Source organism: Pongo abelii, chromosome 16 (assembly GCF_028885655.2).
Source record: "Pongo abelii isolate AG06213 chromosome 16, NHGRI_mPonAbe1-v2.0_pri, whole genome shotgun sequence".
Lineage (NCBI taxonomy): Eukaryota > Metazoa > Chordata > Mammalia > Primates > Hominidae > Pongo > Pongo abelii.
Window position 1 is genome coordinate 13,530,156 of NC_072001.2, and position 14,756 is coordinate 13,544,911.

Genomic DNA, 14,756 nt, shown 5'->3' on the forward strand with positions numbered 1-14,756 from the left:
TTCCACAGATAGCTGACATGGGACCTTAGAGGAACATGATCTATCCTTTTTCACACTTTGCCTCCTTTGGGTAATTAGAAAAATAGAGGCAAATGGGGCTTTTTAAAGGATTTTAATTTTTTTCTAATTTCATTGTATCTATTTTATCTTCACTAGTGGCTTATTTACTATATCTGTATTTTACCTTATTTTATTTTGTGGTGCTTCTAGGGTTCTAGCCAGCATCTTTAACTTAGTATAGCCTACCTTTATTTTGTTTGTTTATTTATTTATTTATTTTTGAGACAGAGTCTTGCTCTGTCACCCAGGCTGGAGTGCAGTGGTGAGATCTCGGCTCACTGCAAGCTCCGCCTACTGAGTTCAAGCCATTCTCCCCCTCAGCCTCCCCAGTAGCTGTGACTACAGACGCTCACCACCACGCCCAGCTATTTTATTTTATTTTATTTTATTTTATTTTATTTTATTTTTATTTTTAGTAGAGTTGGGTTTCACCGTGTGTTAGCCAGGATGGTCTCGATCTCCTGACCTCGTGATCCGACTGCCTCAGCCTCCCAAATTGCTGGGATTACAGGCACTAGCCACCGCGCCCGGCTGAGGTCATGTCTTTAAAAAGGTAGCATAACTCCTATTTCTAGCCGCTCTTGCAACTAAGGGTGGCTGTGTACAGAATAACTCTATTCCTCTATATCCTGTTTGGACAAACCATCTTTCCATTGATTTAAGCACACTTTCAGAATAAAACGTAATTTTTGTCTCAGGAATTCCAAAGTCTAATGGAAGAGGCAAGCTTATGAATAATTTAGCAAAGCAGATTGTGCTTGGCAATAATAAAGTAATTCAATATATAAAACATACAAAAAGAAGGAAATATCTGTTTCATAGTTGTAAGTAATCAGAACTTTACCATGCAGAATAGGTAGAGAGGCATTCCTCAAAAGATTAAGAGAGGTATAGAGTAAATATAAATGTCAACTATAGGGGTTTTCTTAGGCAGAAAATCATGCTTTAGGGTAAATGAAGGTGATGCTGGTATTCAGTTTCCTTTGGAGAAGGCAACAATAAAAGTAGAGTTATCATTTATGAGATCCAAGAAGCCCAAGAAAAAGTAATAAGAGCTGGAGCCACAGCAGGTTCAGACTTTTTTCCTAAATAAAAAGGAACGAATAGCTAAATGTGACACAAGTCAAGGTATCTTTTAAGAAAGTTACACTTCCTCTGAACCACAGCAGAAATCAAAGACAGTCACCCTACAGCACTCCTTGCCTCTCTTCCAAGGATACAGCTATGTATGGTTTTTTAAAAAAGGTAAAGGGAATATATCACTTGACCATGTCTCTATCCAAGGTGAATTTCTCCAAAAGCACAACTTTGGGGTACTTGTATGGGATGTAGTTTAAACCCCACTAAATTTGATTTCTCACCCTCCCAGACACTTATCTTTCTTATTTTCTCATATTTGTTTGTTTTTCTTTCCTCAATATATTCCAGGAAATGTATTTGTGGGCTGTCCTACAGGAGAAGTTACGATGAATGGAAAAGTGTGAAGAATCTTCTATTCTCCCAAGAGTATATGGCAAAGAGGGTGCAATTGCACCCAAAATATCAGTGTGGAAGGGTCACATAACTGATACTATAAAGTAACATATTGTCTTACAGAATTTTCATTCTTAGGCTGAAATATTACCTTCTTCATCAAACTTACCTGACCGCATGTTTGATGTTGTTTGAGTAAAATATAATACTCTTTTATTTCCCAAATGCGCGTGCGCGCGCACACACACACACGCACATGCACACACACACACATAATATATTATGTTTTGGGAAATATATGTGCTATAGTATCTATATTTATTCACATCTTAAATTTATACTTAATTAAAATGACAAAAAATAAATTTGCTGAAAAGAGTTGGTAAAATGATCAACTGTATTCAGTCACATAACTATTATTTAGTCTTAGTAATGAAAATAGAAAAAAACAAAAACAAAAACAGCCCGGTGCAGTGGCTCACGCCTGTAATCCCAGCACTCTGTGAGGCCAAGGTGGGTGGATCGCCTGAGGTCGGGAGTTCGAGACCAGACTGGCCAACATGGCAAAACCCCATCTCTACTAAAAATACTAGAATTAAGTCCGGGCCCGGTGGCTCACACCTGTGATCCCAGCACTTTGGGAGGCCGAGGCAGGCCGATCACCTGGGGTCAAGAGTTCGAGACCAGCCTCAACATGGAGAAACTCCATCTCTACTAAAAATACAAAATTGGCCCGGCATGGTGGTGCATGCCTGTAATCCCAGCTACTCGGGAGGCTGAGGCAGGAGAGTCACTTGAACCTGGGAGGCAGAGGCTGTGTTGAGCTGAGATCGCGCCATTGCACTCCAGTCTGGGCAACAAGAGTGAAAACTCCATCACAAAAAAAAAACAAAAAAATACTAGAATTAGCCGGGTGTGGTGGTGCGTGCTTGTAATCCCAGCTACTCGGGACGTTGAGGCAGGAGAATCACTTGAACCCGGGAGGCAGAGGTTGCAGTAAGCCGAGAATGCGCCATTGCACTCCAGCCTGGACAAAAGGGCGAGACTCTGCCTCAAAAAAAAAAAAAAAAAAAAAAAGGCCTCCACCCCCTAGCAGCAGAATACAGCAGAACATTTAGGTACCCACAGAACATAAACCAAAATGGACTGTATCCTGGATTTTAACAAACATTAAGAATTTTTAAAAAACTGAAATCATGTAGAATGTATCCTCCAGCCAAAATGGCATGAAATTAAAAATAAAAAAAACAGCAGAATCTTAAATACTTGAAAAATAAACAGCATACTTTTTTAGTTCTTTTTTTTTTTTTTTTACATTTTTATTTATTTTAAGTTCTGGGGTAGATGTGAAGGATATGCAGGTTTGTTACATAGGTAAATTTGTGCCATGGTGGTTTTCCCTACCTATCAACCCATCACCTCGGTTTAAGGCCAGCATGCATTAGAGATTTTTCCTGATGCTCTCCCTCTCCCTCCGCCATCCACGGGCCCTAGTGTGTGTTGTTTCCTTCCCTGTGTCCATATGTTCTCATTGTTCAGCTCCTACTTATAAGTGAGAACATTAGATGTTTGGCTTTCTGTTTCTGCATTAGTTTCCTGAGGATAATGGCTTCCTGTTCCATCCATGTCCCTGCAATGGACATGATCTCCTTCGTTTTTATGGCTGCATAGTATTCCATGTTGTATAGGTACCGCATTTTCTTCATCCAGTCTATTACTGATGGGCATTTAGGTTGATTCCATGTCTTTGCTATTGTGAATAGTGCTAAACGGCAAGCACACTTCTAAGGAGAACATCTCAAGGGAAACAATTAAATATATTAAACTGAATAAAAATAAAAATACAACATATCAAACTTGATTTAACACAGTTAACGTCAGTGCTGAGAGGAAAATGTATTTCACTAAATGTATATAATAGAAAAGTAGAAATTTCTCAAATAAAAATTCAAGCTATCACATCAAGAAAGTAGAAAATAGTAGCAAAATAAAACCAAAACAAATATAAGAAAGAATATAATAAGGATAAGAGCAGAAATAAATGAAACAGCCAAAAGAAAATAAGAAATCAAAGCAAAGAAATAAAGCTGGTTCTTTGAAAATATCAATAAAACTGACGAACCTTAACTAATAATGATAAGAAAAAAGGGATGTCATAAATTACCAATTTCGTGAATGAAATGGGCTATCCTTACAGACCTTGAAGACATGAAAATGATAATAAAGGAACGTCATGAACAACTCCACTCACATACATTTGACAACTTGGGGAAAATGGGCCAATTTCATGAAAAACAAACTACCACAAAACTCACCCAATCTAAAATAGATAATTTAATAGCCCTAAAAATGTAACGACATTTAATTTCGAATTTTAAAGACTCCTGAAGGAGAAATCTCCAGGACAAAATGGTTTTACTAAAGAATTTAATGTACTGCTTACAGAGTTGACACCAATACACACAATCTTTTCTGAAAATAGAGACTCTTTCCCAATTCATTTTATGAAGCTAACATTACTCTGATATCAAAATAGACAGTACAAAAAAGTAAACTATAGTCCGGTAATTCTCTTGAACATGGATACACTAATTCTTAACAACATTAGCAGTAGAACTCAGCAATGTACACAAAGGATTACATAGCATGTCCCAGTGAAGTTTACTCCAGTGACTGCACACTTGGGCATTCATCCCACTGAAATAAAAACTTTTTTTTTTGCACTTGTAATTGGCTTCCCCTCTGATTTGTTGGCAAGAGCAGGTCGGTGTCCCAGGCTTAGAATCCATTTTTCTCTCTTTCTCTCTGTCTGTCTGTCTGTCTCTGTCTTTGTCTCTCTCTCTCTCTCTTTCTTTTTTTCCTTTTTTTGACAGTCTTGCTTTGTAGCCCAGGCTGCAGTGATGCGATCTCGGCTCACTGCAAGCTCCGCCTCCCGGGTTCACGCCATTCTCCTGCCTCCGGAGTAGCTGGGACTACTGGCGCCCACCACCATGCCTTCTAGTATTTTGTATTTTTAGTAGAGATGATGTTTCACCATGTTAGCCAGGATGGTCTTTATCTCCTGACCTCATGATCCGCCCGCCTCGGCCTCCCAAAGTGCTAGGATTACAGGGGTGAGCCACAGTGCCCGGTCAGAATGCATTTTTCCTCCCACACCAAAGCACCTGCAGTATGGATGAAGCAGCCTGGAGCCTGGCTGCATAAGCCTGCACAGCAGGAGGGTCCCCGCAGGAGGGTAGAGGTGCCACTGCCTGGGTCCAGCTCAGAGGCTGCCAGGGAGGCTCCGATCTGGCTCCCTGGTGCTAGCAGTGTCCTGTTCCCAGGATCTGCACGTGGGGGTGCCTTCCTGCATCTCCCCGTCAGTGGTAGGTGTTCCTCCAAGCCCCCTCTTGCAGGCCGGGAGACAGCGGCCTGCACCTCAACCCTACTGCATGCCAGTGAAGCGAAGCACCCAAGGCCAGAAGCCCCACAGCTGTTGGCCCTGGTTTGGACACCAGGCAGGGGGCACTAGAGCAGGAGCTAGCAGCCCAGCCCCGATTCTGCGGCCCCGAGTGCCCCGTTGCTGATGGCCCTGTGTTCTGGGTGCAGACCAAGGAGGAGCAGGTGTGGAAGGCGCCTCAGGCAGGCCCTGGGCTCCACGGGCGTCTTGTGCTCGCAGATTTTGAGGCCATGTGCATCCAGCTCCGCCAACCCGAGCTCTGAGCTGCAGCGGCGGCCACGCGCAGCAGCACCACCACCACTAGTGTCTTGGGGGCTTTCTTCAGAGGAGGCTGTCAGCATCCTCAAGCTCCAGGCGCTCTAGCCCCAGTCCTGCTTCAAGAGGCTTTTTCCCACCACAGGCTTCTCCTCAATGGCCAGAAAGCTTGGCCAACTCCCATGAACTTTGCCAGTAACGCAAGGCTGTCACTGACATTTGTGGCGCCAAGGCTTGCGCACGCGGATTGCACACATCGGCCACTTCCTGCACCATGTGCGATGACGCCGTCTGAGGCGCGCACGCCGCACGCGCATAACGGCTTCGCTCTGCGTTCCTCGCTTGGCTTGGCCTTAGTCGCTTTGCCTGGTGTTTCTTGCTTGGATTGGCGTTTCCTCCCTCACATTCTTTTGCTGGGCTTGACCTTTTCTCTGCTGCGTTTGGCATTCCCTTGACTGGGCTGGGTGTTTCCTTGGTGGGGGGGGGGGGGGCGGCTTGGCCTTTCCTGGGGGTGGGCGTGGGGTCCCCCGGGTGGGCGTGGGTTTTCCCTGGGTGGGGTGGGCTCGGCTCCCTTGCTGGGGTTGGCAGGTTTTGGCTGGGATTGACCTTTCTCTTCAAACAGATTGGAAACCCAGAGTTTCCTGCTAGTTGGTGAAACTGGTTGGTAGAGGCGATCTGCTCGCTACTACCGGCCTCCCCTGGCTGTTAAAAGCAGATGGTGGCTGAGGTTGGTTCCATGCCCGCTGCCTCTGCTGCGAAGAAGCCATTTGATCTCAGGAGCAAGATGGGCAAGTGGTGCCGCCACCGCTTCCCCTGCTGCGGGGGGAGCGGCAAGAGCAGCGTGGGCACTTCTGGAGACCACGACGACTCCTTTATGAAGACGTTCAGGAACAAGATGGGCAAGTGGTGCCGCCACCGCTTCCCCTGCTGCGGGGGGAGCGGCAAGAGCAGCGTGGGCACTTCTGGAGACCATGACGACTCCTTTATGAAGACGCTCAGGAGCAAGATGGATAAGTGGTGCCGCCACCGCTTCCCCTGCTGCGGGGGGAGCGGCAAGAGCAGCGTGGGCACTTCTGGAGACCATGACGACTCCTTTATGAAGACGCTCAGGAGCCAGATGGGCAAGTGGTGCCGTCACCGCTTCCCCTGCTGCAGCGGGAGCGGCAAGAGCAGCGTGGGCGCTTGGGGAGACTACGACGACAGCGCCTTCAAGGAGCCGAGGTACCACCTCTGTCGAGAAGATCTGGACAAGCTCCACAGAGCTGCCTGGTGGGGTAAAGTCCCCAGAAAGGATCTCATCGTCATGCTCAGGGACACTGACGTGAACAAGAGGGACAAGCAAAAGAGGTAACCGGGCCTGGACTGGGAGGAGGCGGGACATGGGGGGATGATGGGGACATACCCTCCTGGCGCTAGGAGGGATGAGCCAGGCTTTCTCTTCCTCCGCAGGCCCCACACCACCCTGGGTGTGGAAACCTCAGAGAGGTCAGGGCCCAGGTCCCTTTATAAACAGCAACACAAAAACAAAACTTTAGCTGATTTCCAATCCAATTATAATTTGCCTTATAGAACACTAATAGACTGTTTTAAAGTGATTTGACTCGCGAAATTAAGTCGATGCTGCAGATTATTTTTAATGTACACATTTTAAAACAATGTTCTATACATTATAGAAAAGTGTATATTGAGAACTAAGTCTCATAATATATCAACTTCTGGGCTAAATATTTTTCAAATAAAATCCAATATGGATTTTATATCGATGTACCCTATGTAAATATGTTCTTTACTGAGTAACCTTAAAATGAAACTGAAATGGGAAGTATGGTTCATATCTTTGAATAGGAAGGTTCGTTTTTCTTAAGATGTGAGCTTTTTCTGTGTTTATCACTTTTATGTAAGCCAAATAAAAATAGCAAAGTCTTAGTGTCTTTAAATTGCACATGATGTATTTTATCATTGTGATAAATTGATTTTTTGTAACAGAATGGAAAAAGACTTGCTTTTCCAGATATCAAAATGTGCATGTGCTATTTCCACAAATTGTTTACTAACAGCTGAAAAGACATAAATGAACAGAACAGAACAGGAAATCCAGAAATACCCAAATATATGTAAGAATTTAGCACTTGATAATGGTGATGTTTCATATTGGTAAAACAAGATGAATTATTCATAAATTAAATGCATGCTGTTTGGAGAAAACTACCTAGATTTTTATGTCACAAAAATAAGTTCCTGAAGTATAGATTAAAAATTTTAAATATACGAAAGGAGAAAAGTACCAGAAGAAAACACAAATGCCTATTTATACTTGCAAATATTTATTTATTTATTTATTTTTCTGAGACAGACTCTCACTCCGTTGCCCAGGCTGGAGTGCAGTGGCACAATATCGGCTCACTACAACCTCCGGTTCCCGGTTCAAGTAATTCTCTGCCTCAGCCTACCAAGTAGCTGGGATTACAGGCACTCGCCACCATGCCCGGCTAATTTTTTGTGTTTTTAACCAAGATGGGATTTCCCCATCTTTGCCAGGCTGGTCTTGAACTCCTGTCCTTGTGATCCACCCACCTCAGCCTCCCAAAGTGCTGAGATTACAGGCATGAGCCACTGAAACCGGCATATATATGCAGATATAATAAAATAAGCTCAATTTAAAACTGGGCAAGGTACTTTTTTGCATGTCTACCAGTGACCTGTGCACATAGGAAAACATAGCGTTCCTAGTAAGAGAAGGAATTTAAGTTAGAAGAGGAATGAAAGAATGTTTTCTGTTTAAGAAGAGGAATGAAAGGCCAGCCACGGTGGCTCATGCCTGTAATCCCAGCACTTTGGGAGGCCAAGGCAGGTGGATCACGAAGTCAGGAGTTTGATACTAGCCTGGCCAGCATGGTGAAACCCCGTTTCTACTAAAAATACAAAGAATTAGCTGGGCATGGTGGCATGCACCTGTAATCCCAGCTACTCAGGAGGCTGAGGCAGGAGAATTGCTTGAACCAGGGAGGCGGAGGTTGCAGTGAGCTGAAATTGCACAACTACATTCCAGCCTGGGTGATGGAGTGAGACTCCATTTCAAAAAAGTAAATAAATAAAAAATAAAAATAAATAAATAAATATAAAGGAATGAAATACTGTTTTCTGTCCACAAAGTTTGTGAGGGTGAAGAACAGTGGTACTTATATACTTGCTGAAAATTTAAGTTGCTGTGACTTTTCAAATAGACACTTTGATGGTAAGAACCACATTTTTAAAATGTGTATGCCTTTTACCCATCTATTCCATTATACTAAAATATCTATATGAAACAGACACAGCTGTTTTTCTTAGTATTGCTTAAAATAGCCATGTATTGAGAAGAACTCATATAAAGATTTTATGAACAAATTTCAGTGCATCCATAGGATGGAAGAACATGTAACCATTGAGGGTGTCAGTAGATACAGAAATATGTCGGCATGCAAAGATGTACTTTGCTATATCAAGTGAGAAAAAAATCAGTTTGTTATACATATACACAAACAGAATCTGCTCTTGTGTTAGCTGAAAATACGTAGAAAATACAATCAAACTTATTTCTGGGGATTTGTAAGTGAAGTTTTTCCCTTTCTCTTGTCTGTGATTTCTGCAATGAACATCTGAAAAGTTTTAGTTAAGTTTCATTAGTAATGAAATAATCCTTGGAAAGAGAAGGAATATGCTACTTGCATAGATACAAATAATTTCTCACATTCTATTATTTATGTTTATACCTGGGGATGGCTATCTTCTGTGAACTTTTACCCTCTTCAGAAGTAGAGGGATTCTGTTTAACTCTTCTGGTAGATTTTATTGTAAATACATTTTATTATATAATTATCTTTTCATTATATATAGATTAACATGTATAAATAGTATGGATTAATTATTTTAGTTTAGTTATATATTTATGAAAACTAAAATAGCAAATATAAATGATCATTACTATTGCAAATGTATTGCTCTACTCAACAGGAGTTTTCTTTCAAAAATATTGAACTTCCAAGCTGTGTTTATCCATTATTTCAATCCGTTTAGTCATCAAACATAAGCCAGACACCTATTATATGGCAGGCATATTCCGCTATCTCTCAGGATCCTTCCACCTTTGAGAACGTCATGTTTACCTGCTGGGCCTGAGCAAGCTGAGAGATTCAAAATTGGGGCATTAGGACTTAATCTCAATTGAAGCTTTTCCTCCCTCCTTTCAAACAAAAGCATTTCTGAAGGTAGAAAATAATAAAAGATAACCCTTAACTGCCCTTTTGAAAATTTATAAGTCCTGGGTAAAGACTCTTTTAGCTGTTTTAAGAAATTAAATGTGGTACATAAACAGCATGGAATACTATGTAGCCATAAAAGAAAGAACAAGAGCTTGTCCTTTGCAGGGACATGGATGGTGTTGAAGGCCATTATCCTTAACAAACTAACATAGGAAGAGAAAACCAAATACTGCATGGTCTCACTTATAGTTGGGAGCTAAATGAGGTGAACACACAGACACCCAGAGGGAAGCAACACACACTGGGGCCTATCAGAGGGTGGAGGGTGGGAGGAAGGAAAGAAGCAGGAAATAGAACTAATGGGTACTGGGCTTAACACCTGGGTAATGAAATAATCTGTACAACCAACCCCCCTGGTGCACGTTTACCTATGTTAACCAACCTGCACATCCTGCACCTGTATCCCCGAATGTAAAAGTTGAAAAAAGCTCCACAAATAGTTTCATAAATCCATTTTAAAAAGAGAAAATTTATAACAGTCTTAAATCCTAATATGGATGATTGGAAATATCTGATGTACATACATTGTATAAATCTAAGTATTGAAAAAAATGAGCCAATGCTATTCATTTGAATTTCAAGTTTTCTTTGGCTTAAAGTTTTTGAAAACCAAAGTAAGAAATAGATTATTTTAGCAAATTGTTTTTGTTTTCACCTCAGCCCTCTTATTCCATAGTTCTTTTAAGAACTAAAATTTATCTAAATGCTAGTCATCTGACTGGAACTGCCCCAGACCTGTTATATTATAACATATTGTACTTAACGTAAGGCACCAGGGATTGTACGATGCCACATTATTTTATGTCTCACTAAGAGAATTATTTAAATGCTGCCAATTATAGTTATAGTAAATCATGAATTATAAGTGGTATTTCAGTGTAAGAAATGTTAAAACATGGAGACAATGATCATCTTAGAATCACTAAAATACAATACAATGCTACCTGTAATCTTTAAAATGTATCTGAAAGTGTAGGTATAATTGTATCATTTCTCTTAATTCAAATGTTGTCTTTAGTGGTATTAGTAAAAATTATAATATCTTAAAGTTTTGAGCTGTTGTGTTAGAAACTATTCTATGTTTTGTGTAGAGTCTTATTTAAGCATTACAGTGGTTTCCTCTGAGAAATTGGCTATTTTCATTCCCATTTTATTGATGAGGAAATTGAAACACAAAAAGGCTAAGCAACAGCTAGGAAGCAACAGAGCTTCAAGTAGGATTCCAGCCCAAGTTGAATGTCATCCAAGGGCTATGCTCTTTCTATTCAAATAGGCTGTTCTTTCATTAATACAGTGAGTAATGAGAGGTAATAAGTAGTGTGCTTTCTTCAAAGGAAAATTAAGTTTGTTTTGAAGGCAGAGTAATAGCAGGCTATTCAGTGTTTACAATTACATGAATCATTGATGTGGCTGTAGCTAGTGCACTACAATTTCCTAAAAAGTCTTCTCACTCTCATAGGACTGCTCTACATTTGGCCTCTGCCAATGGAAATTCAGAAGTAGTAAAACTCCTGTTGGACAGACGATGTCAACTTAATGTCCTTGACAACAAAAAAAGGACAGCTCTGATAAAGGTATGCAGTAGTCAACTATATCAGCGTGAGATGGGTTTGATTTCAATAGATAGCATAAAAATGAGTTTTCTCATTTAAATGTAACTACTTGGTGAAAGCTGTGGAAGGTTATTTTGAATTCCTAGGACTTATAATTTGTTTTTGGTCTAATAATGACAGGCCGTACAATGCCAGGAAGATGAATGTGCGTTAATGTTGCTGGAACATGGCACTGATCCAAATATTCCAGATGAGTATGGAAATACCGCTCTACACTATGCTATCTACAATGAAGATAAATTAATGGCCAAAGCACTGCTCTTATACGGTGCTGATATTGAATCAAAAAACAAGGTATAGATCTACCAATTTTATCTTCAAAATACTGAAATGTATTCGTGTTAACATTGACCTGTGTAAGGGCTAGTTTTCCATATTTGGAAGCTCAAGCATAACCTGAATGAAAATATTTTGAAATGACTTAATTTTCTAAGACTTTATTTTAATATTGTTTCTTTTAAAGAAGCATTAGAGGGTACAGTTTTTTCAGTGCATTTGTGGTTAAAGCATTTTTTAAAAAACATTGAATTTGTAAAAAGTAATACTTTTTTTTTTTTTCAATTCTTCCCTGCCAAGTTTTTTTCCCTAATGAATGTAAAATGACAAAATTTGCCCTGGAAATAGGTTTTACATTAAAACTCCAAGAAAACTTAAACAAGTTTCAGTGAATAGTAATCCTGCTGCTTTGGCAAATTCCTGAAAAAAACACTAATAGATATGAGGTGATGTATCTCTCAGTGACAAGGCTTAAGATATTTCTGATTGCTCATGAGGCAGAAATGGAAAGGGAAAAATGCAGCAATCCGAAATATCAAGGCCAACTTAGAAATTAGGTAATGGGGGAAAAGACCATGAAGAGGTTTTGTGTGTGTGTGTGTGTGTGTGTTGTTGTTGTTGTTGTTGTTCATTTGTTTTCTTTGTATGGTGAGACAAGGTTCTTTTCCATTTTAGAGAATGACAGTTTTCAGTTTGGAAGAGGGAGTTAGTGGGTTGTAAACTGCCTAGAGATCAATTTTAGGAGGGCTCTGAGGAACCAGATTGGCAGTGAATATGTGGTAATGTAGTGGGAAACCCTTGAGCAGAAGGAATAACAAGTAATTAACAGACTTAGTATCCTATTCTGGTAGAAATGGCCAATTAGAGTCTCAACTCTGCTTTCAATTCTGGAATGTCTTGGTGGGAAGGTGGGAGATAAGGGGCTTGTATACAGGTAACAAGATCAGGTTGGATTTTGAGTTCACTAGACCTTGTTCTACTCTTACCAGGGAAAATTTTGTGGTATTTTCAGCAAATGAGTCTCTCTCCTACTCTTTCCTCTTTTTGGCCAAATCCTCAAATGATAAAGGGAATTGTTTATGTGAATGAGAGATGAGACTGAAATAATTGTCTATTGCACTAGCTTCCAGCTAGAGTTGTACATTCCGGTTATCTCAGGAAAATTTTTAAATAATCTTCAAGTCTAGGCTTTCCCTGAAGGTTTTGATAGAGTAAGTCTAATAAAGCCTGGATATGTATGTTTAAAAATGTTTCCTTGAAGCCAGGCATGGTGGTGCAGGGCTGTAGTCTCAGCTGCTGGGGAGGCTGAGGTGGGAGGATTGCTTGAGCTTAGGAGTTCTAGTCTAGCCTGGTCAACATAATGAGACCCTGTCTTTAACAACAATAACAACAACGACAAATTTCTCGAAATCCGGATACACTCCTGCTTAAGAACCACTGAATACATAAGTGTAATATGTAAATTCTTATATCTCAGAAACTTCAGATATTTCTAGAAGAGTTGGAATTGGATATGTGCTAATTCCTTTAAATCTTTCCTTTCCAATAACATTAATCTAAATTTTTGTTTGTTTGTTTTTGAGATGGGGTCTCACTCTGTTCCCCAGGCTGGAGTGCAGTGGTGCAATCACAGCTCACCACAGCCTTGACGTCCCTAAGCTCAGGTGGTCCTCCAATCTGTTTTTATATATTTTTTTTAGTAGAGATGAGGTGTTTGCCATGTTTCTCAGGCTGATCTTGAACTCCTGGGCTCAAGTGAATCACCCACCTCAGCCTCCCAAAATGCTAGGATTACAGGTGTGAGCCACCATTCCTGGCCTAGTCTGACTTATCTCTGTCATTGAGACATTAGAATGAATATTATTGGCACTATCTATCAGCTTACAGAATAATACCTTTTCCTTTCTACCATCAGTTATTCACTGCCATTCAGAAGGTCTTTAGAAATTTGCAGTGAGTAGTCTTCCAATAAGTAGAGGATGGCCCTCTCAGGACTTTGTGTCCCTTTGTTCAATCATTCAAGTGCTTAGCTCAGTAAGTCGTTGTTAAGAGCAGAGTTTTCTCAGTTAGAATTGTAGCAAATTCTAAACCTTTTTTGTCAATTGAAGCTGTATTATGGACTATCCATATGTCTCTTAAGTTTGTAGAGCTTTGGCTTAATCAGGATGGCATGTTTAAACACTAAAAACCATGGAGTTATTAAGAATACGGATAGGAATTCTGTTAGTTTCAGTAATCCTATGAACTGATTATCTGTCTAGTTAACAATCTGGAAAAATTAAATACAAATAGATTTTAAATGAATGAATGTTGGAAAAATTCTTGAAATGGGCAGTATGAGTATTAATAGCAATTTTTATTGCACGTTGGAGCTTGAACTTTTGGTAAGACATGTGAAACTAAAGAAATATTTTACATTCAAATTCTTGCTTTATACACAACAATTTTGTCTTAGGGTTGGATAATATAGAGATAAAAGATACAGCCCCTGCCCTCAAGAAGCTCTTTGTTTAAATGAAAAAAAAATTATCATCCAAAAGTACCATGCCAAATGCTGGTTTAGAAGCAAAGAGTCTTGGAAACAGTAAATGTTTAAAGTGAGTTTTTGTATAAGGTGTAAGGAAGAGATCCAGTTTCAGCTTTCTGCATATGGCTAGCCAGTTTTCCCAGCACCATTTATTAAATAGGGAATCCTTTCCCCATTGCTTGTTTTTCTCTGGTTTGTCAAAGATCAGATAGTTGTAGATAGGCAGCGTTATTTCTGAGGGCTCTGTTCTGTTCCATTGATCTATATCTCTGTTTTGGTACCAGTACCATGCTGTTTTGGTTACTGTAGCCTTGTAGTATAGTTTGAAGTCAGGTAGCGTGATGCCTCCAGCTTTGTTCTTTTGGTTTAGGATTGACTTGGCGATGCGGGCTCTTTTTTGGTTCCATGTGAACTTTAGTTTTTTCCAATTCTGTGAAGAAAGTCATTGGTAGCTTGATGGGGATGGCATTGAATCTATAAATTAACTTGGGCAGTATGGCTATTTTCATGATATTGATTCTTCCTACCCATGAGCATGGAATGTTCTTCCATTTGTCTGTATCCTCTTTTATTTCATTGAGCAGTGGTTTGTAGTTCTCCTTGAAGAGGTCCTTCACATCCCTTGTAAGTTGGATTCCTAGGTATTTTATTCTCTTTGAAGCAATTGTGAATGGGAGTTCACTCATGATTTGGCTCTCTGCTTGTCTGTTATTGGTGTATAAGAATGCTTCCTTACACCTTATACAAAAACTAATTCAAGATGGATTAAAGACTTAAATGTTATACCTAACACCATAAAAACCCTAGAAGAA

General features: G+C 40.2%; 1 protein-coding gene across 1 annotated transcript in view; it reads left to right on the plus strand.

Moving 5' to 3' along the window:
* Positions 1–5,559: 5,559 nt before the first annotated feature.
* The window catches only part of LOC100438763 (POTE ankyrin domain family member B3), a 39,081-nt gene continuing 29,884 nt past the window's right edge, over positions 5,560–14,756 (plus strand). The window contains exons 1-3 of the mRNA XM_054531956.1: positions 5,560–6,574; positions 10,988–11,102; positions 11,262–11,435. Coding sequence (XP_054387931.1) covers positions 5,943–6,574; positions 10,988–11,102; positions 11,262–11,435 — 921 coding nt within the window. The 5' untranslated portion in view covers positions 5,560–5,942. The remainder of the gene's footprint in view (positions 6,575–10,987; positions 11,103–11,261; positions 11,436–14,756) is intronic.